The sequence below is a fragment of the Fusarium oxysporum genome, chromosome 7 (assembly GCF_000149955.1).
Source record: "Fusarium oxysporum f. sp. lycopersici 4287 chromosome 7, whole genome shotgun sequence".
NCBI lineage: Eukaryota > Fungi > Ascomycota > Sordariomycetes > Hypocreales > Nectriaceae > Fusarium > Fusarium oxysporum.
Genome location: NC_030992.1, coordinates 3,439,854 through 3,465,972, shown reverse-complemented (window position 1 = coordinate 3,465,972; position 26,119 = coordinate 3,439,854). Strand labels below are relative to the sequence as shown.

Here is a 26,119-nt window from a genome sequence, read left to right as displayed (position 1 = left end):
ATCGGTACGTGCTTGTAGTGGTGTCTCACACCTGCTGTTGAGGTGGGTGGTGGCTGTCCGGATCTACTCTAGGTAGTTGCGGGCTGTTTGTATGCGGCCGAGAGACCGCGACCTGTGTCGAGGTCAGGTACCTGCCATCATGTTGGTGTTCCCTCCAGGTCGGATCTGCGTCTCACTCTGGAAGAATTCGATCTCTATTTGAGCAAGGGCCTGGGCGAATCATTCTCTCAAGATGGTTTCTTCAATTCAAAAGAAGCTCTTCACTATCTAAATTCTAAGATTCAGATCTAGTTAGAGCTGTTCAGCCCTTCTCCAAATCGACGGGAAGCTTAATGCAATGAAAACCTACATCCCCATCCCCCGTCCCATCTCAGCTGGAACTACCTCACCTCGTCCCTGAAGGCTGTACCTCTCCTCATGAGAAGTGCTTTGGAGGTGGATCTGGCTTTGATAGGTACACGCCTGGGGACACGTCCTCCACCCCCTGCACCCCTCCTCCCTTCATCCTCCTTATGCATCAGTGACGCACTATGCCGTTCTTTCTTGAGAATATGCCATCACAATGCCTTTAGTTATGATTTTCGTCTATCTCGATATGTATGTGGCATGTAAGTGATGTGTCTGATTCGGCGCTGCAGAATAAATCCTCCCTCTCCAACAATGCCATTATATTCTTTGTTATCATCTTCGACTACATTCTACACCATCATATGTGAACTCGTTTGAGCCGCCATGTCATTTGGATGTTCATCATCACTTTTCGTCTGTGCTGTTTTTGACACTCATCAACCCCTCTTCCCTCTTCTTTCTTGGATGATTTCTGTTATCCACATTGGAGAAAGAAAAAAGGGCCAAAGCACCACAGCCCCCATAATCCGACAACCATCACAGCTCACTCACATCCCTTCTGGGCTGAGCCTCACTCTCGAGTCCATTACAGTATCAATCTTGAGTCAGCTCTTCTATTGTTCGGGGGTGTAAAACAAAAGGTCCCTGACATGAATTCCGATTTATCCATTTCTCTTGGCTTGGGCTCCAATCTTGAACAAGTCTGTATCAAAATGAAATCACAGGAAGATGCCGAAGTAGTAGAGGGATTAGTTAGTGTGATTAGTTAGTCAGTTCGTGGTTTAGTCGATGATTCCAGATTTTCTCCTTCGCCCGTTGGATATGCAAATCTCGCTGGTGTTGGGTTGGCTTGGACTTGGTGTTGGTGTGTGCCTGGCTGATCCCTGCGTTCTGGCCTTTCTCGTCTCGTCTTAGGCGAGCTGTCTGGATGTCTGGGTCTGGTTGTCTTGCTCGCCTTGCCTTAGCCTACCGTGCCTTATCCTGCCGCGCGTCAATTGAGTTACGGAGTCTGATGCGGATGGATATCATGGCGTATTCCATGTAAAGTCATCTCATATCATGTCACCTCAACTGCCAGGCCATGGGTGCCGGTGTTTGATGCTCTGCTGTGCCTTATCGGCATTTAGACTAAACACCGCCTCCCGTGCCATGTCGAATCTGCGACGCGACGCTGCTGCCCAGATTGATTAATTGATTCCATAACTGTGGAACGCGCGCGCGCAAGCAGCTCCCCGGACCGACAGCTGCTACCTTACTCCCGCAAACAGGAACACAAAAAATAGCAGGAGCCCATGTCTTAGGCATGGACATGGACCTGAAAAATGATGAAAAATGAAAACGAACATGGTCAAGTCCATGGACATGGTATGCAGCGACCTCCGGCATTGGCTTTGGTGCCTGTCTTATGGGTCTCTGGGGCGTTCTTAGTGCTCTCCACCCGTTCCTCTTCCCAGGTACCTTTTTGGGGCTTCTGATTGGCTGTTGCACTTGCCGTACTGCAGGCCATCTCTGCCTTTTACCGTGATTGGCTACTCTTTCTCCTCTGGGCTGCCACACCCTGGTCATTTGTCCCTTGTCCTTGCCCTTTGTTCTCTGCTGCTTTTGTCTCGAGGGAAAAAGGGAAGGGTAGGGACTGGGACTGGGAAAGAACGCACGCACAGGTGGGAGAGCCGACTGACGAGGCGGCACTCAGCCTCCCATTGGGTGGGATTCCCCAATTGGCTTTTGTAATCGTGTGTCATCGCTTGAGACCATTCGCATGGGTTTTACTGTCAGCCCGCCAAGTACCGAGATACCTTGTCCTGGGCTTCATGATTTGATTTGCAAATTCGACCCCAAACCCCCAGTTCGAGATACTGATGCTCGTCGTGCTTCCGTCTTCCGTTTGAAATGATCCAACTCCCATCTTGGCATCGTTTGTACCCTGTCGCATCCCAATCGCATCCCATCGCATCCCATCGCATCGCCACGATACTAATACACAGAGAATCAACTCATTACGTCTCCTCATCTCCATCTATATTCCTGGACCTGGCAACACCTGGGTCATTAATCCCTAGAGTCATTCTATAGTAATTAAACTAACCACCTTACGGGATATATGGTGGTATCACTATCATCGGTAAACGAGCGTGACCTTGCTATCAACCTGTTCACATGCCCGCAACGCAATACCGTTGCGTCGACTAATCAATGATACCGAATCCGAAACATGAGCATCTGCATTTTGCCAGATATGTACATACGGCTGGTACGGTACTGTGCAGAGGCCAACGCCCATCCAATCCATCTTACAATACCGTAATATCAAACTGAGACGACAGGGTTATTCACAACTGCCGTCCTCAACATCTATGACCTGTTCAGTGCGTTTTCTGCCCTTCTTCTTCATCTTTGATCGCTTAGTGCCCCAAAAATGGCTAACAAACGCGCCCTGGTCGATCAGCCCTGCACACTGTAAAACCAGGGCTCTTCACCCTCACGATAGCGTCGACCTGGTCGTCGCATTGGTATTGGGACTGTGCCCTCGAAAACAGTGCCGCTCATCATGTCTGAATCTGTGTGTGCATCTGTGTCCGTGAGCCCTTCCTCCTGTTTCTGTTTCTGATTCTGCTTCTGCATCTGGTAGTGGTGATGATTATGTTGGCTCGTATCACATCCCTTGTCCGGCTCCCCCGATATCTTCCCCGCCCGTACCGATGGCCGTGCCTGGCCCTCTGCCGCCTTGACCTTGGTGCTGGAACTGGCACCGGCGCTGGCGCTGGCGCTGGTGCTGAAGCTGGCGGAGACGGTGCTGCTGTTTTTGGGGTTACTAATTCGCACTACAACACCGCTCTCCCAATTGCGACAACTCATCTTTGGCTGTCCTGTCGCTCGGTCCTTGACAATGCGGCCCCTGTATGGCACAACGTAGCCGCAACCGTCAGCGTTAGATTCATGAAATCGTCACAGTTTCGTGCCGGTCATGCTGAAATTCTCCTCAAGAGGCAGCTAGTAGCGCGCTACACTATCTAAAGAACCGCACCATCGCACTGGCCGTTGATGTTCGCTCGCTTGCTGCCTTGTTGTCTCAAGTTTCCCCCATGTCTTACAGAAAAGAGGGGGTTCGATGGGGGCAGGGTCAGGGTCTCACTCACCATGCGCTTTCTGACAGATTTGCGCTGCCAATGTAGACCCAGCCAAGAGACATCTCTTCCGTTTTCGGCTCCGCGGCAGCCGGCCCTGAGTCGTGGTGTCGCGGCTCCGGTCGCGTTTGCGGACGCGTTTGCAATTGACTTCCCGCTTGCATCTGTGATACCATGATCATCTTGCTGTGCATCAGGAGCCCATCTCTGGTGTTAACACAGTCCCGCACCAGCTCAGTGGGGAAGGTTGGCGAGCGCCACCATTTGGGCTGGACACAGATGGTGCCCGCAGCCTGCATCAGCGCGCTCACAAATTAGCGTTGGCTTTTCATTGCGTCTTTCTCGTCGCATGTGAGGATCCTCCAGTTTATCCAAGATCATCCATCCATGCAATGCCATGCTCCAGGTAAACTTACATTACGCCCACCTCGACTTCTGCCAACTGTCTCTTCCGTCGGAAAATATATTCGGAAACGGTCCTTTAGCTTCTCCTGCCACGGGTTTGACGCCTTATTTTTGGAGGCTGCGCCCGTTCGGCCTATTCTCGACTTATATTCGGCCATGCCATCATCTCCTGCAACTCACCACTCATCAGTCCACATCCATTACAGGCGAGTGCTATGTGTGTGGTAAACAGTAGAGGGGGGTACACAGTATCGACGTCTCCTCACCTTGACATGCATTGTAGATTGCGCCCACCAAGTCGTAGTTTAGCGACCCAAGAGAGGCGCACTGGAGTAAGGGCTCATCCGTGGTTAGAATCAATGCTCTTTGGACTGGTATGCGACTTTAATGGTACCCACGACAAAATCCACTTCGATTGGTTCGTCAGTGGCTAGCCCGAGAGCAGCCACAGTGGTGCCCAGCCCGCTGTATCCTACATGACATGAGCCGTTGTTGCACAACATTCATCGAAACTTGCGCGTCCACTGACCTATTCGCTTTAAGGAATCTCCTTGATGACCACCAGGGCTAGAATCTAGTATCAGTGCATCGTTCATGCGGGTCAAGCATGATGATCGTCAGACCATGCATGATCCAATCTTCAAGGTCTTGATAGGCTTACATGGTGTACACAAAGCCAAGGTGCTTTGTTTGTGAGAAGTCGTAGTTAGCGAGGCTGCTTACCATGCCCTCACCAACACCAGTTGCTGACAGGAATCGGCCGAGCTCGGTGCTGAATGCGGTTTGCCGATACGTCGCGGGGTCTTTTAAACGAGGAAAGTCGATCAGGAAGACCATCTAGAGAACTCATTAGCAATCCCGTCACGGACGGCATCAAAATCGCCTCGGTTCAGCTACAAACGTTCTCCATGACGCCAGTCTCCCCCCAATCATAGGGGACGAGATTGGCAGTTGGGACCACAACTCGAAGATAGTCAGGGTACTTTAGCAACTGAAGCTTGGAATGCATAGCCCCAGGCCCATTCATTGCCGGAAAGACGAACTTGATTCCCGGTGGCGCATTCGATCGCATCTCTGATTTCTGCGGCAGGTTTCGGCGTCAGCCTCTGGGTCTTGTCCATTTGAGGGGCCCAGCGAGGGATATCCCGAACGAGTCAGGACTGGTCATTGATACACACCTGGGCTTCACTATCGGCGAATGCCAGGAGCAACAGTTTAGTCTGTCTCGGGTCGATTTTGGACATGAGCCATTCATCATCCCACTGATACGAGCTTAGAAGAGCAAGCTCCAACTTGTCCTTCTGAAACACCTCTTCGATCTTGATATCATCGGAAGTCCGCGGATACCCTTTGGCCCAAGTTCTTTTGATAGCACCTTTGGGATAGGGAACGAAGCTCGGTAATACATGTGCCGTTGCCGTTGCGGTTACAGTCCTGGAAGGTTCGGATGGTGTCATCCTCTTTGCCGGCGGGACCTCGTCAACACTTCTTTCGTCCTCTGGCGAGCGGCGACGCTTGGCTAACCTCTGCAACCTTTCCTCTTCCATCTTCTTGCGATCAAGCGAGAGCAAACCCAAGGAAGCCCCGCCCGAGCCAGTCCCCTTCCGGTGGGACGTCGAGGTTGAGGCGCTCGGGATCTGCGAACTCTGGTCTCCCTGTTCCTCTTGTTCCTGGAGTGAAAGGGCAATAGCATAGCGTAGCGCTTCATCTTCGTCCATGTCGCTCCCCAATTCGACGGGATCCTCTCGGGACCCAGCCATCTTTGCCTTTTGACTCCAGCGGTTTTGAGAACAAGAGTTTGACCAGATCGACTGAGTTTCGGGTGACGGTTTGAGGTTGATATTTAAAATCTGGAGTTATGGTTTAATGTTTTGGGTGTCGTTTGAGTTAAGTTATCGATTTGATATCCCTGTCTAGGATCCTTGTCTCTCCAAGGGACGTGGAAGGTGAAAACGCGAAGTCACGTGAGACCGCGTCACATTGATCTGCCAATTCCTCAGCGCTAGCGCTACGCCCTAAACAGCTCAGTCCGGTCTTGTCAATTCGATCTCGACCCTGACTGATTATGATTATCAATTCTTTCACGCCGAGCCATTTTTTTGGCAGACGATCCATATCAGTCTCTTCGGCATCTGCGTGGTTCTTTTCGTTTTTAGCGGCCTGTCTACGGTCTAATGATTTCGAATAGCTAAAATGTGGGAACATAGTGACGTCTGTGAAACAGCCACCAGCTTTCCCAGTTGCGCCTCTGGTCAACACTAACCACTTACACGGCGCTATTGTACTACGACGCTGCGGTGCGGGACACCAGAATGGTCATGATACGAAAAGTACCCCGCGACGACTGAGAATTTTCTGTATAGGCACCGTATTATGATCATAGTCGTATTGTAATCTGGAGCTCTCGTCTGAGAAGCCACTGACACGACCTCATCGCCACTTAACTCGTCTTCATCCAGATTTGGCTGCCCGTCCTCATTACCAATTCGGCTATGATGCCAGGCCAATTTTCGGGGAGTTCCCAATGCCCCCCACCCCGAAATGTCCAAGTATGAGGACCTCTCGATCTAGCTTGCTGTCTCCCAGGAACTGAGCAACTGGCAAAGTCCATGTCAGCATGACCCAGCACTTTAGGGTAGGCCCGCGTTTTCCATTCTCTGATCTTCAACTGCGATGCTGGTAATCTCAACTCAAACTTACAAATGCATAAAGCGAAAACCTTGATATAACCCTGTGAAACTCTGATTCACGCAGGAGATGTTTAGATACGTTAATTATCCGATTTGCCTTTGTTCGTCATATACTACAATTGCTCTGAAGAGTTCCATAGCCAATGATATTTGCTTTCTTGCTAACAGGGTTTGAGACAAACTCAAAAAGCAAGAGGACCTTAAAGGATTAGCAGATACTTCAGATATCCATGAAATATGATGGTCTGAAATTGGCAACTCGGAATAAATAAAATAAATAATAGTATAAGGTTCGATTTTATATCATGAGATGCAAGATCACGAAGTTGGTGGCATCTCGATATCGCCAAATCGTGACATGAGATAAGCGGGGTCCGGGGTTCTAAACGGGGTTTCACAGCTTTGCTCCAACTACATCGCCAGAATAACCAAACAAGATTATATCTTCCCGGGAGCAATTGAGCGACTGACGAGAGGGTTTGGGCAGCGCCCGTTTTCGAAAAGGACAAGACAAGCGCAGAGATGAGTCTCTCTGCCAGATTGGCTTGGCGGGCGACGACGAGTTGTACTGCGAGGTCAATACCTGCTCTCGTGAGGTCCGCTCCAAGACCCACGATAGCATCAACCCCGCGATGTCTCTTCTTCACAAAGGCCCAGTCATGGTTGGATCATAAGCCCCAACAAAAAGGGCTGGAGAAGAAGCCTGTTGGGTGAGTAAAAGGCCCAGTTATACCGATTGATTGTATTGTACTGAGCCATTGTACATAGGTCTCGACCTGTGATACAGCACGATAATGATACCAATCCGCCACGCCCTGCTGCCGTCCTGCACGAAGACATTTACACGCTGCCCAACATATTAACATTTACACGTCTCGTCGCTGCACCGGTCATTGGCTACCTCGTTCTTCACGACCAGCACGCATGGGCCGTCGGCCTCTTTGCCTATGCGGGCGTAACAGATCTCCTCGACGGATGGATCGCGCGTCGCTGGGACAGCAAGACAGTCGTGGGCACAGTCATTGATCCAATGGCAGACAAAACCCTCATGACCATTCTGACCATTTGTCTGGCTGCTAAGGGCGCGTTGCCGAGTGCGTTCATGCTCCCTCGTGACCCTTGATAACCCAAAAGCTAATGTGTAAAAAGTTTGGTGCGCTGGCATCATCCTGGGTCGTGATGTCGGCCTCGCTATCTCTGCAATTTACTATCGATGGATATCTCTTCCGCCACCAAAGACATTTGCCCGATATTGGGACTTCTCACTCCCATCAGCTGAAGTTCGCCCCACGACTATCAGCAAGTACAACACCTTCTTGCAACTTGCGCTCGTCGGAGTCACGACAGCTGCGCCCCTTTTGAGCACCGACTTGTCATCTGCCCTGACAGTCATGCAGTAAGTTCAACTATATTGACTTTCCGTAACTCTCATCCTAAAAGTAACCAGATACGTCGTTGCTGCTACCACCATATGGAGCGGTGCAAGCTATATCTACACAAAGGATGCAGTAAAAATCCTTAATAAGCAGAACTCTAAAAAACCCTGATTTGATATCGTCGTTCAAAGTCTATCAAGCGGCAGATCATGATAGTAACAGAAGAGGCCACAAATTCAGCTTCACCTAAGGCGGCCCGAGCCTAGGGTCATCCAGAAAGCAGGAATCGCAAGGTTTGAACGAAAGACAAAATTCGAACAACAAGACAAAGTTCAGCAAGGTTTTCCAAAACCTTGAGCTTGAGCTTGAGCTTGAGCATCTTGTATATACCCCCTTTATGTACAAACACTAGCGTCGATGATGATAGAACAAATCTTAAACTGCATATTTGAACTCTCGGACTCGAATTCCCAATGAGACGATAATGCTGAGATTGTGGCAGAAATATTTGACTTTTGAAGGCTCTACTTAAAACCTCTCTTGTCCCCCCTAGACACCTTATTCAATGAAACGCCAGTTATATGCGATTGATCCCAATTAACCTATACACTGCCTCAATTCTTATTCGTCCTTTGTGTCCGGCGCCCGCGTGAAGGATCCTTCTCCAACAAGTATGCTTCAGGCCTTCGACGAACGTGAGCGAGTAGACGTAAACTGCCCGACGGAGTCACACCCTCGACATGCCTCGCCTGTGCGAGATTCTCTGGTTTCGCTGCCCTGAGCGCCTCCTTCTCTGACATAGCAAGCCCAGGGATATTGTCATAGTTGAGATCGAGGGGTATCTTGACGCGCTCATCGTTTGTTAGCTGCTTGCGCTCTGACTCGGCGATTTTGATATACGGGGCGTAAAAGGACTCGATTTCAACACGACGTCGTACGCGAGGTGGAAAGTCCATTACGCTTGGGATGACTGGTGCAAGCTGATCGATGTTGACGCGTGTTTCAGGGTTTGAGAGACGAAGGACATCGATACCATCGCGACGTTGAGTGTTGCGCTTCATATGATACCCCTTTTCAATCCATTGTAAGGGGCTCATTGCTACTGACTGTAAGAGTTTGGTAAGGTCATCAACCTGCTGTCGCTCATCACGATAACGACTCCAACGCTGCTCCGAAATGACACCCCACCCATAGCCCTTGGACGTCAGTCGAACATCGGCGTTGTCAGCGCGTGCTGACATGCGGAATTCACTTCGGGAGGTAAACATCCGGTAAGGTTCCGTGACACCTTTCGTGATAAGGTCATCCACCATGATGCCAATGTACCCATCCCCTCTTGAGAGAAAAACTTGCGGAAGCCCCTGAGAAGAACGACCGGCGTTAATGCCCGCAAGGACACCTTGACCAGCAGCCTCCTCATACCCAGTCGTGCCATTGATTTGACCTGCCAGGTACAGACCGCTGATAGCTTTTGTCTCCAGGGTCGACTTCAGGCCACGTGGATCGATGTAGTCATATTCAACACCGTACCCGGGCTGAAGCATTTTTGAGTTCTCGAGACCTGGGATTGTGCGCAAGACCTCCTCCTGCGCCTCAGCAGGAATCGTCATGGACAAACCATTGGGGTAGATGACAGGGCTGTCCAAACCTTCGGGCTCGAGCCAAACTATGTGTCGCTCCTTGTCGGCGAAACGAATGACTTTTGACTCGAGAGAGGGGCAGTACCGTGGGCCTTTGACTGTCTCTCGAATGTGTATGGTCTTATCAAGGTTTTCACGCACTATCCGGTGAGTATCCTCCGTCGTGTACGTAACACTGCAAGTCATCTGCTCCTGAATCGCCACAGTTTCGTTGAGGTAACTGAATGGTGTTGGTGGGTCATCGCCATACTGCTTCTCCAGCGCATCATAGTTTATGCTCGCTGCGTCGATTCGGGGGGGTGTGCCAGTCTTGAGACGTCCCAGCTCGAAGCCCGCATCACGCAGTGACTTGCTCAGTCCGAATGTCGCCGCCTCACCGAGTCGACCAGCTGGATACGCCGTCAGACCGATGTGTATTTCGCCTCCGAGAAATGTCCCCGTTGTTATGACAACCTTTTTTGTTGGGAGAATTTGACCGGACTCTAGACGCACGCCTGCGATGCAACTTGACGCGCCTTCGAATAATTCCTGAGGCTCGGTGACGATATCGGACACGCTGTCGAGTACGATCGATAGGTTGGGATACGAAGAGAGTTCGTCCTTCATGTGTTTCTTGTAGAGCTCTCGGTCGATTTGAGCGCGGGGTCCCTATCTCCAGTTTCATTAGTCACTGATTATTCCAACAACGAATCCGAAGAGTCGACGAACCCAGACAGCAGCGCCTTTTCGCCGATTCAGAGTATGAAACTGTACACCTGATTTGTCGATAATTCTCCCCGCCAATCCATCGAGCGCATCGATCTCTCGGATTATTGTGCCCTTGCCGATGCCGCCGAAACTTGGGTTACAGGAACACGTTCCCAAATTGTCGATTTTCGGCGTTACCAAAGCTGTTCTTGCGCCAGATCGTGCAGCAGCAGCACATGCTTCAGCGCCCGCGTGGCCGCCTCCGATTACGACGACATCGTAAGGTCTAGGGCGGGGTGTCAGTGATGATTTGCGATGCGATGGGTGTCATGACGACGAGATATTGTTTACTGAAACATACTGTAAATCACCGGAAACAGTCGCAAGGTACCGCCGTCTTGTAATTGTCCATTTATGCCGTAGTATGGCTGTCCTAGGTCTTAGTAGCGCACGCATTTCATGTCGTTGTCGTTGTAAAATTTGCTCTCATGACGAGATCAATGTCCAAATTTTGGGTGTTCACACCAGAAAGTACGGTTTTAGTTAATGCATTTCATCCAATCAGGTTACAAATTGGCGTTCCCTCACCCACATCAGCACTTCATCATGATACATCCTGGCAATAGACAGTAAATTTAGGTACAATTCATGGTTGACATTATCTGTATTTAATCTAAAATGGCTCAAAATCGTCGCTGCAATTGATACTATCTCTCATATGACCATAATCTCTACCTCCTACCTCGGCTCTCTGGCCATGAACTGACAGCATCATCCACCTCTTCCAAGAATGTCGCCGAGTTGTGAATCGTTGTACCCCCTAAAACTACTCTGACGCCTGGACTCGACGCGTTCAATTCTGCAATCATCTTGGCTTCCTCATAAGTCGCACCCCCAACGATGAATACGATTATGTCCTGAGGTTTGTCCTTGGTCGTGCCACCACCTTCGACGAAGGGGTATTGCTGATCCTTGAGTCGCCCTTTGATCAAGTTCTGTAGGGTAGTCTCCAACAATGGGCTGTGTTGCGTATAGACGTTTTCTACTCCCTTGAGGCCTTTGAAGCGGCTGCCAGTACCGGAGAAAATGCCTGCGGATTCGAAGATTTCTGAAATTCCGCCCTGAGACTGTGACGCTTGAAGGGAGTTGTGATACGCCGTCACCTTGCTGACCAAATCTGCCTCTCGCGGAGACACGTTTCCGGCAGCGACAAGGAGGTCTTGAAGCATGGGCAAAGTGTTGGAAGGATGTTTGTGATAGCGGAGAGCGTACAAAGCTACAAGGCCAACCTTACTTTCTGGTGTAACGTTCGGTGATTGAATGAGGCGCTGAATATTCTATGAATCGTGTTAGCTCATGCTCAAGGCTCCAACAAGAGGACAGGCAATACCTTTACATCAGTCCCGTGGTTGTCGTTGCAAGCCAGACTTTGTTCCAGCTCACTAACCTCTAGGAGGTTATCGGCAGCTACACGTCTGCTAAGTTCTGATACCAGGGTAACATGCTTGCTGACGTTGCCAGAAAGCTTTCTGAATTCTGGATATTCTTCGATAAATCGCTTCATATCCGATATTGACTCGATGTTCTCATTGTTCTTGGTTTTCGACTGGAATTGGCCAACATATTCCTTGATGTTGCCTCCAAGGTCGCCAAAGTTCAGAAACATATTCTTTTTGAAGAATGGATCCTGATCCTGTGATAGAACGATCTCCTTTTGCTCTGGGCTAATATCTGGAACATCGCTTAGATCGACACGCCCATTCTGAATACCCAAGAGATGGTGGACCATGGCTTGATATGTCCATTGTGTGAGTAGTGGTGTCACCGGATCTTCCCGGCGATCCAAAACAAGCAGAATGGGAGGAGTATCAACTTTTCGGAAGTCAAACAATGAATCCTCTTGGGTCATCAAATATCGGACCTCTGACGCGAGCTTCTTCGCTAGGGGGCTTGTCTTCTGGTATCTAATGAGGGGCTTTTTCTTGAGTGAGAGTAAGACAGCGACTAAGCCCTCTGAGCATCGCTGTAATGAGTCAGGATTCCATGTATCAGGACTCCCTGCCCAGATTTTCTGTTGTGGAAGAGTAAAACTGAAAGAAAAGAGATCAGGGTTGATGACATTGTAATCAGCAAAGTGCTCTTGGACCAGTTTGACCACCTCATGGTCATCAGCCTCAGCTAAGCGTTCCAAGGACGACTTCTTGACAACGTTTGTGAAGTACAAGTGATACTCGCCATATTTCGGATCACGAAGCTCATCTATGAGTAGTTGAATTGATTCCGGCGATGGCCGCACGAAAGATAGACATCGTAGGTGTCGCATCTTCTCACGCGCAGCATTGTCCAGACGATCGATGAGATAGACCTCATGGTTGAGAAGAGAAGACTGTGTGACCGCAGTCGAGACGATAGAAACTGTTTCTCTATCGAGTAAGAGAATTTTCATCTTGGCAGACGACGTATCACTCGTCGTAACCACCTTATTGATGTACCCAGATACTGCTTGAGCAACGTCCATGTTGATGGATGAGGCTCACCGGGGCCGCGTAACGTGTTATTCCCGGGCTGCTATATGAGGTCTTTATGAGTGCAAGTGTCGTGCAGTGAGAGATACCAGGTATTTCAGTGGTATTCAGGGCTGTGATTCAGAGAACTTCTTGTTGATGATTGATGTTATGGACAGGGAGACCTCTAAGATGCCACTGCCACTGTAGGTGCTGTAGGTGAGCGCCCCACAACCTTGAAAGTCTGGCCTGAATGCCTTACATAATACAAGAGCTACCCGCGCTACCAACCTCAACCTCATCATGATAGCTCTCGGTGACATCAGTGAGATCATTGCCCGCAAGAGCTGAAATGTTATCTATACCTTCTTAATCACCTAAGCTTGGAGCTTCCAGTATAAACAGAGCGCAGCGGCTTCGAGTAGCATCTAACACCTCACTCTGCAATCATGGAAGCAGATACCTGTCCCCGGCTGATAGAGCCGACGTAAGTGAATCAAAGAACCCTGCATCATGAGAAGTCCTTACCAAAGCTGACTGATACTCTGATAGTCTATCCTTTACGCAAGGTCTTATAGTCGGACAGCTCTCCGTGGTTCTGGTACTGGCCGCATTCATCAAATTCTTCATCTTTGGCGATCCTCCTTCAGCAGACGTCACAGCTTCGCTACGAGCTACCGAGAGACGGTCAAGAACTCTTGCTCACAAGCGCTCATTACTAAGTATCAGGAGCCCAGCAAACCGTGGAGATAGATCTCAGGACAGATCCCTCAGCCGTAAGAAGTCCACTGTCCTCAGGAACCCTCCAACACTTACCATTGGATCGATCCTGAGTAAAGCGTACTACAATGTCGACAGCCATCAGCCTGAAAGTCTCGATTGGTTTAATGTTCTCATTGCGCAAACGATTGCTCAGTTTCGAAGTGATGCTCAGCATGACGATGCCATTCTTGATTCACTCACCAAGGCATTGAACGGCGATTCAAGGCCGGATTTCATTGACGAGATTCGGGTCACAGAGTTGAGTCTAGGAGAGGACTTTCCGATCCTGAGCAATTGCCGTATTATTCCTGTCGACGAAGATGGAGTGAGTCTTGCTCCTGGAAAGAAGTTTGATCCGGCAACGGCAGCAAGAGACGGCCTACGGCTCCAGGCGCGTATGGACGTCGACCTGAGCGACATGCTTACTCTGGCCGTGAGGACAAAACTCATCCTTAACTATCCCAAGAAGCTATCTGCGGTTCTACCCGTGGAACTGGCTGTTTCGGTGATCAGGTTTAGTGGCACTCTTTCCATCTCCTTCATTCCCAGCAACCCCTCTCAATCGACACCCACACGGATGATCTTCAACTTCTTGGACGACTACAGACTGGATTTTGAAATTCGAAGCCTTCTCGGCAGTCGTTCCAAACTACACAACGTACCCAAGATTGCTCAACTTGTCGAGGCACGCCTTCACCGTTGGTTTGATGAGCGAGCTGTTGAGCCTCGATTCCAGGAAATTGCCCTTCCGAGTCTTTGGCCGAGAAAGAAGAACACAAGAGGTCCCGAGGATGCGTCAACTGAGAGAAGCGAATCTATCGGTCGATCAAGGGGTAACGATGCTGGCCGGGATCACCGAGAAGAGATACGTGGACGAGGAGGAGACGCAGAAATTAGAGATCGAGGAGCCGGAGGAACGGTTCGGCATCGACGAGGGACGAGAAGCAATGACAGCGATGACTTCTCGATGCCAGGATCATTGCCTGATTTCCAGGTCGCGGCCTCATAATTAGATACCTAGTCAGGCTTTGTAAACGAAATAAAAGCTCTACTCATTCCATCCTGAAACAACATTTCGGTTCTCCCGGACTTTAGTAGACTAGATGACGATCGAATTGTGTTGACTATTCCGTCACCTGAATACTGTTTTCATGCACAGACAATGAGGCTACTGCTAGTCCCCATGCTCATGTAGGTCATTTAGCTTAACATTTCAGATGGGGCCGTAGCGTGGTCTGTGAGAGGGCCATCTCATTTGTGCATACGATATTCAACAATTCGATTGTGAAATGCATGAAGTAGACAATCTTAGAACTTGGCCAGCGCCATCGGTGTCTCGGTCAACGAGTACAAATTCTGCCACCAAGCAACTAAGCCGCCCACCAAAAGTACGTAATAAACACCAGTCCACATCTTTCTAGACGAGGCTACGGACGGATCACCCTCTGGCAGCCAGTAAGGATCAAGCTGGCCCCAAAGACGTGGGAGACCCATGCAGTTGCAAAAGGTGTGCACGAGCACAACGGCCAGCAAGCTGCCAGTTCTTAGGAATAAGAAAGTGGCATATGCTCCGAATAGGGAGGTGTACGATAGCTGAAGTAATGACCGTGCAATGGCTATGGGGAGAGGAGTCCGTGGGTGCGTGATACGGAACTCATAAAAATGATGAAGGTGAGCTAGACCGAAGATGAGGGGCGACATGAAGATGGTGCCAGTAAGGCTGGCTCCAGAACGGAGAAGCAGTGGAACGCCAGCAGAACGGAACAAGCACTCTTCGGTAATAGGACCCTTCAGAATAATTAGTAAACATGGATTGCGGAGCGGTGAGATGACGAGGAGGCTCAAGACGAGATAACTGTGGGGATAAGAGATTGACAGGGGGAATATGAAGGAATCTACAGCGAGATCAAACAGTTTCAGGATAAACGTACCGCTACCATGTTTCTCCAGGTTGGCCAGTCAGTCCACAGATCCCTCAGAGGCTGAAGACGAAGCCATTGATGAGCCGCGCCATCGATGACGAGAGACTCATACAAGGGGCCCGCAAACAGCAGGGCCGTGAGCCACAGCGCACGCGCAGCATCGATGAGTCCAAGCGGCCAGTAGCCCATGAAATGCAAGGGCTTCTCAACGGCAATTGCGCCGTGAGACGAGAGCAGATACAGCGTCACGAGGGAGCATACTGCCGTTGAGAGTGAGACGACAAAGATGCGTGCGCGGATAGCCTCAGGAGCATCTCTAGAGCGAGTGGGTGAAGGCCGTGTCGCAGCTGAGAAGTAGAGAGGGATTACGTAGACGAGACAATAGACGACCTGTGGGTGAATGTTAGCACATTTCAGTGAACTCATGAGACGAGGCTGAGTATGAGTTTTATGGAGATTGTGATGCGAGGCTCACCAGTAAGGCTACGGCTTGAGGCGGTGCGAACTCCGCAGAGCTCAAGACAGACATTGCAATGTTGTCAAAACTGAAGATCCGAGTTTGAAGAAGGATGAGAATATGAACTGTCTCAGTCGCAAGGTGAAGAAGTGAAGAAGTCAACGAGGCTCAAAGAGGCTGGGCTAAAAAGACACTTGCGGGAATGTTCCATGGGGCAAACAAAGTCAAGTCAGCAAAACGGTGGCTCTTGTCAGAGAATGAAAGAAGTCATCCAAGGAGATAACCAAGTAAGACTGCTGCTTAAGGAAATAAAAGCCGAAAAAAATGAAGCCCTCACCAGCCACAAACTGGGTAACTCCTATTGTCCAAACCCATTGTCCTTGTTGGTTGCGTCTTCAGTTTCGCTGACTCAGAAATCCAAGAATAACTATTTCTCTCACTCGTTGGGCCTTAAAAAAACTAAAACAGAAAAGTTATGCTGGACACTTCTCCTCCACAAGGTCTTGCTCGTCTTCATTTTACTCTGCATATCGCTTCATGGGTTGTATGCACTATTGCATGCGGTGAGCTGCACGGCACAAGAGTTATTGAATGAAGCGAAATGATGTGGAGATAGTATAAAACATCTCATAACCTGAGAACAAGACACGAATGCAGGGTCAAAACCGGCTAAACGGCCAAACTAAACTGTTATTTGTTATTGTGAAGATGCAAAATATTCATCGACACTCGTGCATGACTAGAATGCATCAAAGTCTTGAATATCTCGGCTAGTTAAACTTGACTTTTTCCCATACTCAGCCACGATCTAGACACTCCAGGATATCCCTTTTGCTTGCATGGCAAGGCCATGAATCAAGAGGACCCCCAATTAGCAACGGTACCTGCATTAGTTAGGTCCAGCGGGACTTCGGTGCTAAGAACAGAGGAGAGGCGGTGATGGCTCTGGTTGGATCCCCAAGAACCGGATGATCGTCTGGAAGACGCGATGATCAGAGCTAACATCTACCCGTACCGACTATGAGTGAGCCGGTGGCATTGCAGAGGCACATGGAAAAGGAGATGAACCCATTTTCGCTATCGCAGAAGGGGTCATGATGAGACCATGGTAACGTTGGCAGTCTCAACTTTTGTTCTCCTTGGACGATAAGAGAAGGTGAAAATGATGAGTATCTTGAAAGTTGACTGCAATTGTTCGGAAAGGCAGCCTCATGTCACCCTCCGAAACTTCAGGAGCCAGTAGCTTCAACCCCTTGTCCCGGAACAGATCGAAGCGGCTCAAAAAGCCCATGTAAGCCGAATGCTAAAGATAACATACATCCACGCGATTCAATGAGCAGACAACGCGAGCTTGACACGTTGAAAAGGCACATGTAAGATTGCGCGCGCCAACGGCTCGAAGCTTAAAAGATGTCTGGTTACATCGCCGACTGTCTTTGAGGAATGGCTTTCGCTACCCCAAACGCAGAGCCAAAGAGTTCTGCAGACCTCGAAGCGACCAAGTGGAGGGAATTTGGATGTTTTGACCTTTCTGCAGGTCTTGGTTTCGAGAAGCGCTGTTTCTCTGCAGGTAAACTGGAACTGGCGCAAAGACAGAACTCTGATCCAGATGAAGGTACACCAATATGCACTGAGCCTGTTAGTCAAGAGATGTATCTTGCCAGCTCAGAGTAACCGGAACACTTTAGGTAAAACAAGCGCCTGGAAGAAAACATCATAGGCGGCCGAAAAAGTGACCTTCAAGGACAGCTGTACTCGAGTAACTGCATTTCGCAGGTTGAACGCTTAATTCTTCCAGAATTCCATCCGATTGAATGGCTGGTGATAGCTGAACCTGTCCATTGATTCTGCAGTCGTCTCATACAGACTCTGTACGTGCTTCACCATATCCAGGATCAACACCACTGGTGACCTGCCACCTGGCAGAGGTGGTCCAGTAATTTCTTCAGACCATGTCTCTTCTGAAGTGGAGGAGAAAAGCTGAAGACCCTGATCCTAAGCGACAGAAAGACTGGGGTAGATTTATCATAAGTTTAGGAGAGTCCTTGATGGGCTAATTTTGGCATCCTGTTTCGAGGTACAAAGTTTTCTTGTTGCCCAAGGGCTTGCTCAAGGTATCCAAGTCTTGTCTTGGAGCAAGACAGATGCCATTGGTATCTTACGATCCAACATAGCCGGAGCTATTGCCAATTGGGCGACACACACGAAAAGGCTCCCCGCAATAGCGTCGATAGTGCAGTCCAACCAGTTCCAGTTCACAGATCCGATCCACAACGGCACAACCCCAAGTGCAGTTCCTAAAAGTTTGAAGGTGTGTTGAGGGGGACAAATCAGAGCTCAGAATAAGTCTAGAAGACAAGTCTCGAGATTATTCCTTTTCTTCCCACTGAGATGATTCGTTCTCTTCTCTCTTGCCTGAATTATGCTCAAGTTGTGAAAATCTTTGTGCTCACTCTCAACCCTGTTTCGTCAAAGTTGCGGTGTCTTTCCATGCCCTGTTCTCTTTTTTTCAGTCCTCAGCGTCAGAGCGCCCCTATCTCCCTCAGGTCTCCTAGCTCGACCAAAAACCCCTGTCCTTCAACGGTCCCATCGTCGCCGCGCCTCGTCTGCAGGGGCAACCCTGCTGCAGCGAAGGTAATATCCCAAGGCCGCTAGTTGCAGAATGGCGCTTGCAATCACTGGCTGATATGTTTTTGCCCAGTACACGTCAATGATCCAATGCGAATTGCTTGTGTCAAGAGTCTCTGTAAGGGTGAGAGGTTGTGAGGTCTGTGTGCTCGGGTCGTTCCATACCCTCGTCGTTCGTCTGGTCCTGGATTCTTTAGTCATTATTACCGCAAGAGTTAGACTGTGCCTTGGACAAGGTAGTACTGCTGCTACTGTAAGACCTGCAAAAACAGAAGCTGGAATACCCACAGTACAGCTTGTCCACCTTCCAAGGTTCAGCCTCCAGGTCAAGTTTAGCAGGAAGCAGGCACGTAGGCCGCTACTCCTGCCGCCGTTGGTCGCATGTGGAGGGACCGTTGCTTCCCTTTTAGCTAACTTACCCGCCGTCCCTTCCCCATGATCTTGTCTTTCTCTTTCCGCCTCTCGTTTCGTGCTTTTCCAACCAAACTACATACCCTCGCTATAATCGGCCACTGGCCAGTCACTCATTCAAGCCTTTGATATTCAACACACTCTTTATCTGGACTCATTAGTTGTTAATTGTTGTTCTTGTCTTGCTCTTCTTCTTTTTGGTTCCTTCCAATTTTGGTAATTAATTCTTCAATTGCTATATCGAACGAGTCTTTTTTCCTCTCACGGCCGAAACACCAACGATCCACCTCGCGACAACTCGATCTACCCCGGCTCGTTTCGCATTGGATTGCTCGGTCTCTGCTTGATCCTATTCCTTGGAACATTGGACGCTTCAATAATATCGTCGCTTTTGTTTTGGTGGTTTTTAATATCTTTGCCATTGTCCGAGTCCCCCGGCCGTGGCCCTTGTGACGACCTCCGAGTTCATTGACCCACCTCCGGCCCCGACCGAGTTCGACTTTGACAGCCTGATATTATACGAGATCTCGATCTTGAACTGAATTGCATTGCCAATTTCGAGGGCAATCGTTTTTTGGAAGTTGTTTTTGGTCTCCTGATGTCCTGGAACTCACAGCTACTATCGCCTCGTGCATAGAGCATGTCGGTCTCACCGTCGAGCTCTCTGCCGCGTAAGGCATTACATGAGCGTAGTAACTCTCAGAACAACTCTCAGAATAACCGTCTCGGAATCCGGGTCGTCCCTTACAGCCCTCCACGGGTTGCCTCAGATGGTACCGTCACATCAAAGACAGTCACTTACGCTGATGCGAGTACCGAGACCGATTCAGAGCTTGCTCAGACAGATGGCTCTCCGACACATTCCTCCGATTCTCAGTTTGAAACGCCATCACCATCCCTGCAGAGGGCCCGGACTCGAAGTATAGTGCTTTCTCCATCGCCATTAAAGCGCCCTACTCGATATCCATCCTCCGAATTCGACCAGAACCCTGCATCCTGGTTGCCCCATTATGATACCGATGCTGATGATCATACTTCTTATGCTTCACGCCCACCTTCCCGGGAACCCTCGACTTCACCAAGACCTCCTTCTCGCAAAACGGTCATTAATGTTCACGCCGATAAGACCTTCTCCATACTTCCTCAAGATGCTTCTATGTCGTCAAGGGTCGAATCTCTCTGGTCTCTCCCCCCATCTTTCACCACCGGTAACACATCTTATGGTCGAGGATCAATGGGTACATACAGTGATGATCGTCAGAGCCGTCCAGCCTCGCCTATGACTCCTCTCACAGAACGAAACGCTAGTTCTCCAGTTATTTCGCCTCGGCCTCGAGATCCGTCCACCCCGGACAACTCAAACTCATCGCCATGGAACTATCGTTTGTTTGGGGGTCTTCGTAAAGTACCTAAAACACCTGACGTGAAGCAAAAACAGCCGCAGAGTCGAGACGCTCCACCCGAGTTGCCTCTGCCCACGCTGCCAGAGGTTGATCTGCCTGTTCATGAGGCTGGTCCTTCTCAGTGGCTCACTCAAAAGACATCCTTTCAATCTTCACTATCCGAACAAACCAGATCAACATTCTCTGAGAGAACCAACGTCAAAACATATGGATTCAGCTCTCCCATGAATGTAGCAGACCTAAATAGTCTGCCACCTTCATCGATCCATTCCAATATTGAGCTACTCGGGGACCCTTCCTCAGCTGAGGCTTCTTTGCATATCAGCACTCGTCCACAAACCGAGGACAGCAACGTCAACGTCGTAACATATGGTGGTCACTCAGCTTCTTCCTCTGTTGTCGCCGTCAGGAATCGCGTGAGACCCGAATTTTCACAAGAAAGCTTGATTGTTCCTCCATTGCAGCCAAGGAAAAGGAGATCCTCAGACAGCTTTGCTCTCGCCAAATCCCGCTCTCGCGAAACTCTACGATCCCGATCTGCATCGATCACTTCGTTATCGACCATCTTCACCCAAGAGGCTACCCGGGCCCTTTTTGTTGGACCCCCGACAATTTTGCAACACGCTGGTCCATCTTGGCCAGACCTTCAGAACCGACCTCAAGCGCGCCCTCACCAATGGAGTGGTCAGTTGTCAACAGTGATGTCAGAAAGCGAAGGAGGCAGTGAGCCTGCATCTCGAGCTCTCTCACTCTCTTCCGTCCCAGGTCGACGTGGTAGTGGGGTTGGAAGCAGTCACAGCAAGCATGTACTAAGTATGGCGTCCTCACTTTTCGGTCTTGAGGAGCACGTCGAAACCCCGTCCCACTCAAGAAGCAATTCATTGGAATCTCCCGCAGCGACGTACACGCGAAGCATGCCCCGCGACCCAGCAACTGGTACTATTCGCCTAGTTCGTGATCACGATGAGGATGGCGATGGTCTGGCTGATTTGGAAGTCTACCATCATCCCTCGTCCCGGTCGCGAATGGGGAGGTTTTTGTCAAGCTATTCTTCTGATCGTAGTCTGCGATCGACTGCCAGCTTTAATGCTGCTGTCCCTGCCTGGGCTAGGTGAGTAAATCAATCAGTCAGCTTGAGGTTGTTTTTTAATCGATTGATTGCAGGGTCTACTATGGCAGTGGCGAGCGCAAGTGGCTGGCTGCCCAACCCTCCATGGAGTCCATGTATTCTGAATACAGTCAAAGTCAGCCTCCCGACGGTCAACTCAGCCGGTCGCCGAGTCAGGATGCTAATGCCACCAACATTCGCAACCCTCGACGCCGGCCTCGTGAAGCCTTACCTCACCAACATTCAAATACAGGCTCCATGGACATCAGCGCAGCACCAGCTCACCCCGCCCTTGCTGTCGTGCGCAACATCAAGAAGCAGACCTCTAGCATCTGGTCGCCTCACCTGGCTCGAGACCGACGCCCTGTTTCACAAAGCATTTGGCAACCTCCCGCCTCGCAATGGGAAGCGCGCAGCGAATTGACTGGCCGACGCAACGCCCAGGTCACTATGTTTGTAGTGGGATTTGTTTTCCCATTAGGTAAGTCCCGGAAATTGAGCACCGAGACGCAGTTCTAACTGAGTTACAGCCTGGATGTTTGCCGCACTCATTCCTATTCAACGGAATAACGAGACAGAAGACATTGAACGGAACAACAGTACATCTGAGCTGGGCAAACGCAACGAAACTTCAGCTCGGGCAAGCGGCGAAGAGGATGCCGTTTTCACAAGCGCAATCTGGTGGAGGAAGGTCAACCGAGGAATGTCGCTCATCGGTTTACTCATCCTCGGCGCCATCATCGCGCTCATCGTGGTTGGCGTTAAACAACGCTGGGGACATTAATACCATTTACCAAAAAAAGATGACGATGCCCTGGATCAGAAGGACCGTCCTGATCTCGAAACCTATCATGGAACTTCACGGCATCTCAACAATTCACGACGCATTACGAATTCTTTCCATTTTTGCTCGAACCATTTTGAACTTTGCAAAACTCACGATCTTTATGCACCTTGTCAAAAAGACCTTCAACGACCAACGATTTCTTCTTTCTGAGCGTACCTTTTTCAACGAGACACGATGTTTTGCCTTGACCTTTTCTGTCTCAATATTTCGACGACGTACGACTTTCTTCCTCTGGGGCTTCTCATGCAACTATATGCTCTACTGTTCTCTCGAACGTTTGGCTAAGTTTGTCCCGAAAGCCCGTAATGGGCCTTTGTATAATCAGGAATTGTGGATGATATATACACTTGTACAACTATGTTTGGATTTGGCAGCAATGCTGAGACGGGAAAAAAACGCCGTCAGCATAGACACTCATTTCACGATACCATGTAATTAATCAGCTTTAGGGACATAAACTGGACCTGCAAACCACTACAGATTATCCCAGATATAGATAGATTAATGAACTGATGTATAATCTGCTAAAGATATTGTATACTTCTGCCAATGAAGTCACCATTACTCCTTGCTCAACGGAGAACTAGGTCCCAAGTCTTTGTCTCCGAACACCTGAAACAACACCATCATAACACCGAACGCGTCTTTTCACGTTTGAGACTAAAAGTCTCCGTGGTAAGTCCGCCACTATAGCTAATGACAGACCCGCAGCACATGATGTCTTAACTAGCCTGTCTTGGCCTTTGCCTTATGCGCCTCAATCTCCGCCTTGACCTTTCGCTGTCTCATCTCCATCTCGGCCTTGATTTCTTCCACGGCCTCGTTGAAATCGCCCTCGATATCCTTGGAGATACCCAAAATGGGCTCCTTGCCCGTTAGACTATCCGTTGAGATGGAGCGCACCAACTTAGCGCTAGCTCGGCCCTGACGCTTCTCGAGCTGCTTCTTAAGGGCGACCTTTCCAGGAGAAGAGAAGAAGACAAGTGACAAAAAGGTCCAGATGACAGCGTAGAAGTAGACACGAGACCAGGCTAGTAGTGAGCCCTGTAATGTGAGGACAAGGAAAGGTGCTGTGGCAAAGGTGAAGGTGAGTTGAGTAGCAAGGTAAGATACGAAGTCGTAGTACTTCTTCTTGGGCGAGGGATTGCCAGTGATAGGTTCTAGGAAGAAAGGACGAACATGACGGCGGTAATCTAGAAATTGTCAGTATCATTCATATGTCTCAGGGCTCCCAGATAAACTTACGCTTTGCAGCTGTCTGAATGAAGCTTGCAAGGACAAAGCTAAGGTAGTATCCGGGATAAAAGCCATGCCAGAGAGCGCTTGTGCCAAAGGTCATGAGACTAGCGCGAAAACCAGGCTTCTTGCCTCGAGGCGTGACACGCAGATAGACGTAGTTCCTCAACCAGTTGCTCGTGTTGATGTTCCATCCTCCAAGATAACCTCGGGGGTTCTGCGCAGTCTCAACAGCCCAAGGATCAATGTTCTGCAATCGGTTCCAGAAGACCTTGCCCGTAACAGGGTCAACACCGTTATAGCCCATACCCGCGAGGATGCAGGAACCCTCTGTAAGGTACCAAACACCGTAGTATTTGAGTCGTGCAGTGAAGCTAACCATGTGCATGATCCAGACACGGCGAAGGAAACCGTACTTCATGTAGATATCGGAGGTGAGCAGGCCGGGGTAGTATGAACCACCTAGACCCATGAACATTGCAATAAGGAAGAGACCACTCGCTGCCTTCCAAGCTGCAGGGCCACCACTTCGAGGAATCTTTCGCTTCTTCCTCACGGGAGGTTTCTTTGCTGGATCGACGTTGGGTGCGTCAAACATAGTCGTGTCAAGCCATTTACGATAGTCGGTGAAGTCGAAGGACGGACCAGCGAAGAGCGCAGGGAAGAAAAGCACCCAGCCAGCATAGTCCAAAATAGGAGGCAGCTCCTTAAGCATGTTTCTCTTTTGGAAATCAGACAGATACTCCTCAGGAAGTTGGCCGTCAGCAACGTTCCAGCAAAAGGCACTCAGCTTCATGAGAAGCACCATCTGAGCGCCTGTGACGTCAGCCTTTGTTGGGTCGTCAGCAGCTTGACGGGCGATATGGCTTAGGGACATGTGGCCCATGACGAAAGCGAAGCCAATCCATGGCATATAGGGGCTCGTTCGAAGGAATTTGGCGATGCAGTATGTCCCTCCTGCGCTGATGAAGAGAGTTCGGACACCATCCCACAGGTCAAATAGACCGACAAGGTAGAAGATTGATACGCTTGGTTGAACATGTTAGTGAGACTGAACATGGGCTGAGAGGCTGTTGGCATGTCGTACCTAATGGCAAAAAGATTCTTGAGATCTGGTCTGGAGTCGGGAATTCGTTTAAGGAGAGCGGCGAGGGGGAATGATATTAAGAACGAGGTGACGAGTTTGACTGAGGTCGTGTTAGAGATCAACCTGAGCTTGGGGAAGCTTTGAGGATAACTCACGATCGTCTGGAGCAGCACCAACAGTGTCTGCCAAGGCCACGAAAGCTATACAAGTTAAATTAGTTAGTGAAATAGAGCCGTTGCACGAGAAATGAAGCTTGAAACTTACGCCTATGCAGAAAGTACAGCATCTTGCTAGCGGTTAAGGTACCTCAGCATACAATACCAGTGGAGTCCAAGTGCTTCCAAATTCTATACAATTTAACAGGGAATAAAAGGGAGATATTAGGAATTGTGCGTTGGCCTCCGCTATATCATGGCGTGAGACAGAAAGAGATAGGTCCTTTGGTTGTTTGATCGAACGGTGAGGGACGTCATTTCTATCCCTTGCTTTGTCTAGGTAAGGTAAAATAGAGTGGAAGAAAAGATCCCTGTAACAGCAGCTCCGCTACTGTTCAAGATCAGCCTTATCGCCGATTGGGTCAGGTGACCCTCAACGAAAATCCCCTAGTTAGATTCTTCTCTTCCTTAGGCAAACTTTAGTCAATACAATACTCTTGAGCCGACCTACAGTGGGCCGGCAAAAGTTCCGACACATGGCCAAATTAGCCCCTCTTTTTTATATCTTATATAACTAGCTAAATAAGCTATACATAAAAATATAAATAGTAATATATAATAGTTAAATAACTAAATTAAAATATAAAAATATTATATAAAGTATATAATATTTATAACCCAAGTGTTATTCAACTGTGTTTATCCTCAACTTGTGTTTCTCCCACTGCGTTGTCTTGCGACCTGATCCGATCTTTGGATCTTAAGGTTCAAGGCAGCAGCTGTGTGATCTGCTGAGACTTAACATTAAGGTTATTGTGTTTTTTGGCGTAGTGTATGACGCCTTATATTGTGTTGTGTTGAAAACAAACACCATATTTTGTTATCTTGCTTTAATACCTTTGGCTTCACTTTACGCGTTACTCGATGGGCATTTTGACTTTTAAATAAAATTTTACAAATATACTATAAATCTTAATTTTATTTTATAATATATATACAACCTCTTTAGTTTAATAAGTAGTAGCCAGGGGGACTACTAGTTATAATATTATTAAAATATTATATCCTTCCCACTTCGAAAGTCCCTGTGCCCCATGCCTTGATGGAGGGGTGGTATGAATCAATGCCGTGTTTCTAGATGTGAACTCTGCAATGCATGCACCTCGAGGCTCGTGGTCCTAACAAGTAAATCCCTGTATATCCAGTAGTACAAAAGCGATTTAAATGTTGGGCAGCTCCAAGGCAACTTGCTAGCAGCCCTGAGTCTCATATCCCTCTAAGCTGTCTGGCGCCACACACTCTTCATCATGTTGGTAGCGGGCCATGTA

The 26,119-nt window shown here is 49.2% G+C and overlaps 10 protein-coding genes across 24 annotated transcripts in view; 3 read left to right on the top strand and 7 right to left on the bottom strand.

Annotated features, from left to right (window-relative positions):
* Positions 1-2,259: 2,259 nt before the first annotated feature.
* Positions 2,260-5,909, bottom strand: FOXG_10509 (uncharacterized protein). 13 transcript variants are annotated; one of them, XM_018389869.1, is made up of 10 exons: positions 5,403-5,781; positions 5,057-5,338; positions 4,780-4,959; positions 4,540-4,715; positions 4,408-4,445; positions 4,277-4,350; positions 4,145-4,205; positions 3,890-4,047; positions 3,486-3,766; positions 2,260-3,244 (listed from the first exon to the last, which is right to left on the bottom strand). In XM_018389869.1, the coding sequence occupies exons 2-10, from the start codon at positions 5,333-5,335 to the stop codon at positions 2,791-2,793; spliced, it is 1,701 nt and encodes a 566-aa protein (XP_018248212.1). In that variant the 5' UTR covers positions 5,336-5,338; positions 5,403-5,781; the 3' UTR covers positions 2,260-2,790. The 13 variants fall into 13 exon arrangements, with proteins under 13 accessions (XP_018248212.1, XP_018248211.1, XP_018248216.1 ...); XM_018389868.1 differs by having other exon boundaries at positions 5,057-5,826; XM_018389876.1 differs by having other exon boundaries at positions 3,890-4,205; positions 5,057-5,826.
* Positions 5,910-6,899: 990 nt separating this feature from the next.
* Positions 6,900-10,247, top strand: FOXG_10508 (CDP-diacylglycerol-glycerol-3-phosphate 3-phosphatidyltransferase). The gene is made up of 4 exons (XM_018389867.1): positions 6,900-7,278; positions 7,337-7,662; positions 7,718-7,964; positions 8,016-10,247. Exons 1-4 carry the CDS (start codon positions 7,091-7,093, stop codon positions 8,113-8,115), a joined length of 861 nt encoding a protein of 286 aa, XP_018248210.1. The 5' UTR covers positions 6,900-7,090; the 3' UTR covers positions 8,116-10,247.
* Positions 8,085-10,786, bottom strand: FOXG_10507 (tRNA uridine 5-carboxymethylaminomethyl modification enzyme GidA). Its single transcript, XM_018389866.1, has 3 exons — positions 10,633-10,786; positions 10,293-10,557; positions 8,085-10,232 (listed from the first exon to the last, which is right to left on the bottom strand). Exons 1-3 carry the CDS (start codon positions 10,725-10,727, stop codon positions 8,559-8,561), a joined length of 2,034 nt encoding a protein of 677 aa, XP_018248209.1. The 5' UTR covers positions 10,728-10,786; the 3' UTR covers positions 8,085-8,558.
* A 100-nt stretch (positions 10,787-10,886) lies between these two features.
* On the bottom strand, positions 10,887-12,989 carry FOXG_10506 (uncharacterized protein). The gene is made up of 2 exons (XM_018389865.1): positions 11,662-12,989; positions 10,887-11,608 (listed from the first exon to the last, which is right to left on the bottom strand). The coding sequence occupies exons 1-2, from the start codon at positions 12,787-12,789 to the stop codon at positions 11,003-11,005; spliced, it is 1,734 nt and encodes a 577-aa protein (XP_018248208.1). The 5' UTR covers positions 12,790-12,989; the 3' UTR covers positions 10,887-11,002.
* A 65-nt stretch (positions 12,990-13,054) lies between these two features.
* FOXG_10505 (maintenance-mitochondrial morphology protein 1) lies at positions 13,055-14,733 on the top strand. Of its 2 annotated transcripts, XM_018389864.1 has the most exons (3): positions 13,061-13,262; positions 13,328-13,551; positions 13,615-14,608. In XM_018389864.1, exons 1-3 carry the CDS (start codon positions 13,225-13,227, stop codon positions 14,544-14,546), a joined length of 1,194 nt encoding a protein of 397 aa, XP_018248207.1. In that variant the 5' UTR covers positions 13,061-13,224; the 3' UTR covers positions 14,547-14,608. The 2 variants fall into 2 exon arrangements, with proteins under 2 accessions (XP_018248206.1, XP_018248207.1); XM_018389863.1 differs by having other exon boundaries at positions 13,055-13,262; positions 13,328-14,733.
* Positions 14,423-16,438, bottom strand: FOXG_10504 (uncharacterized protein). 2 transcript variants are annotated; one of them, XM_018389861.1, is made up of 3 exons: positions 15,935-16,438; positions 15,469-15,849; positions 14,423-15,325 (listed from the first exon to the last, which is right to left on the bottom strand). In XM_018389861.1, the coding sequence occupies exons 1-3, from the start codon at positions 15,986-15,988 to the stop codon at positions 14,846-14,848; spliced, it is 915 nt and encodes a 304-aa protein (XP_018248204.1). In that variant the 5' UTR covers positions 15,989-16,438; the 3' UTR covers positions 14,423-14,845. The 2 variants fall into 2 exon arrangements, with proteins under 2 accessions (XP_018248204.1, XP_018248205.1); XM_018389862.1 differs by lacking the exon at positions 15,935-16,438 and having other exon boundaries at positions 15,469-15,909.
* Positions 16,439-18,493: 2,055 nt separating this feature from the next.
* On the bottom strand, positions 18,494-18,981 carry FOXG_10503 (uncharacterized protein; the record flags this gene model as incomplete). The annotated part of the gene is made up of 3 exons (XM_018389860.1): positions 18,494-18,770; positions 18,833-18,855; positions 18,964-18,981. The coding sequence occupies 3 exons, from the start codon at positions 18,979-18,981 to the stop codon at positions 18,494-18,496; spliced, it is 318 nt and encodes a 105-aa protein (XP_018248203.1).
* Positions 18,822-22,901, top strand: FOXG_10502 (uncharacterized protein). The gene is made up of 3 exons (XM_018389859.1): positions 18,822-21,469; positions 21,523-21,947; positions 21,997-22,901. Exons 1-3 carry the CDS (start codon positions 19,596-19,598, stop codon positions 22,248-22,250), a joined length of 2,553 nt encoding a protein of 850 aa, XP_018248202.1. The 5' UTR covers positions 18,822-19,595; the 3' UTR covers positions 22,251-22,901.
* FOXG_10501 (uncharacterized protein) lies at positions 22,758-25,158 on the bottom strand. Its single transcript, XM_018389858.1, has 5 exons — positions 24,901-25,158; positions 24,792-24,836; positions 24,637-24,736; positions 23,559-24,577; positions 22,758-23,506 (listed from the first exon to the last, which is right to left on the bottom strand). Exons 1-5 carry the CDS (start codon positions 24,920-24,922, stop codon positions 23,040-23,042), a joined length of 1,653 nt encoding a protein of 550 aa, XP_018248201.1. The 5' UTR covers positions 24,923-25,158; the 3' UTR covers positions 22,758-23,039.
* Positions 25,159-26,041: 883 nt separating this feature from the next.
* The window catches only part of FOXG_10500 (uncharacterized protein), a gene marked incomplete at both ends in the record, with an annotated part of 1,044 nt that continues 966 nt past the window's right edge, over positions 26,042-26,119 (bottom strand). Inside the window, one exon of the mRNA XM_018389857.1 lies at positions 26,042-26,119. Within this exon, the coding sequence (XP_018248200.1) occupies positions 26,042-26,119 (78 nt within the window).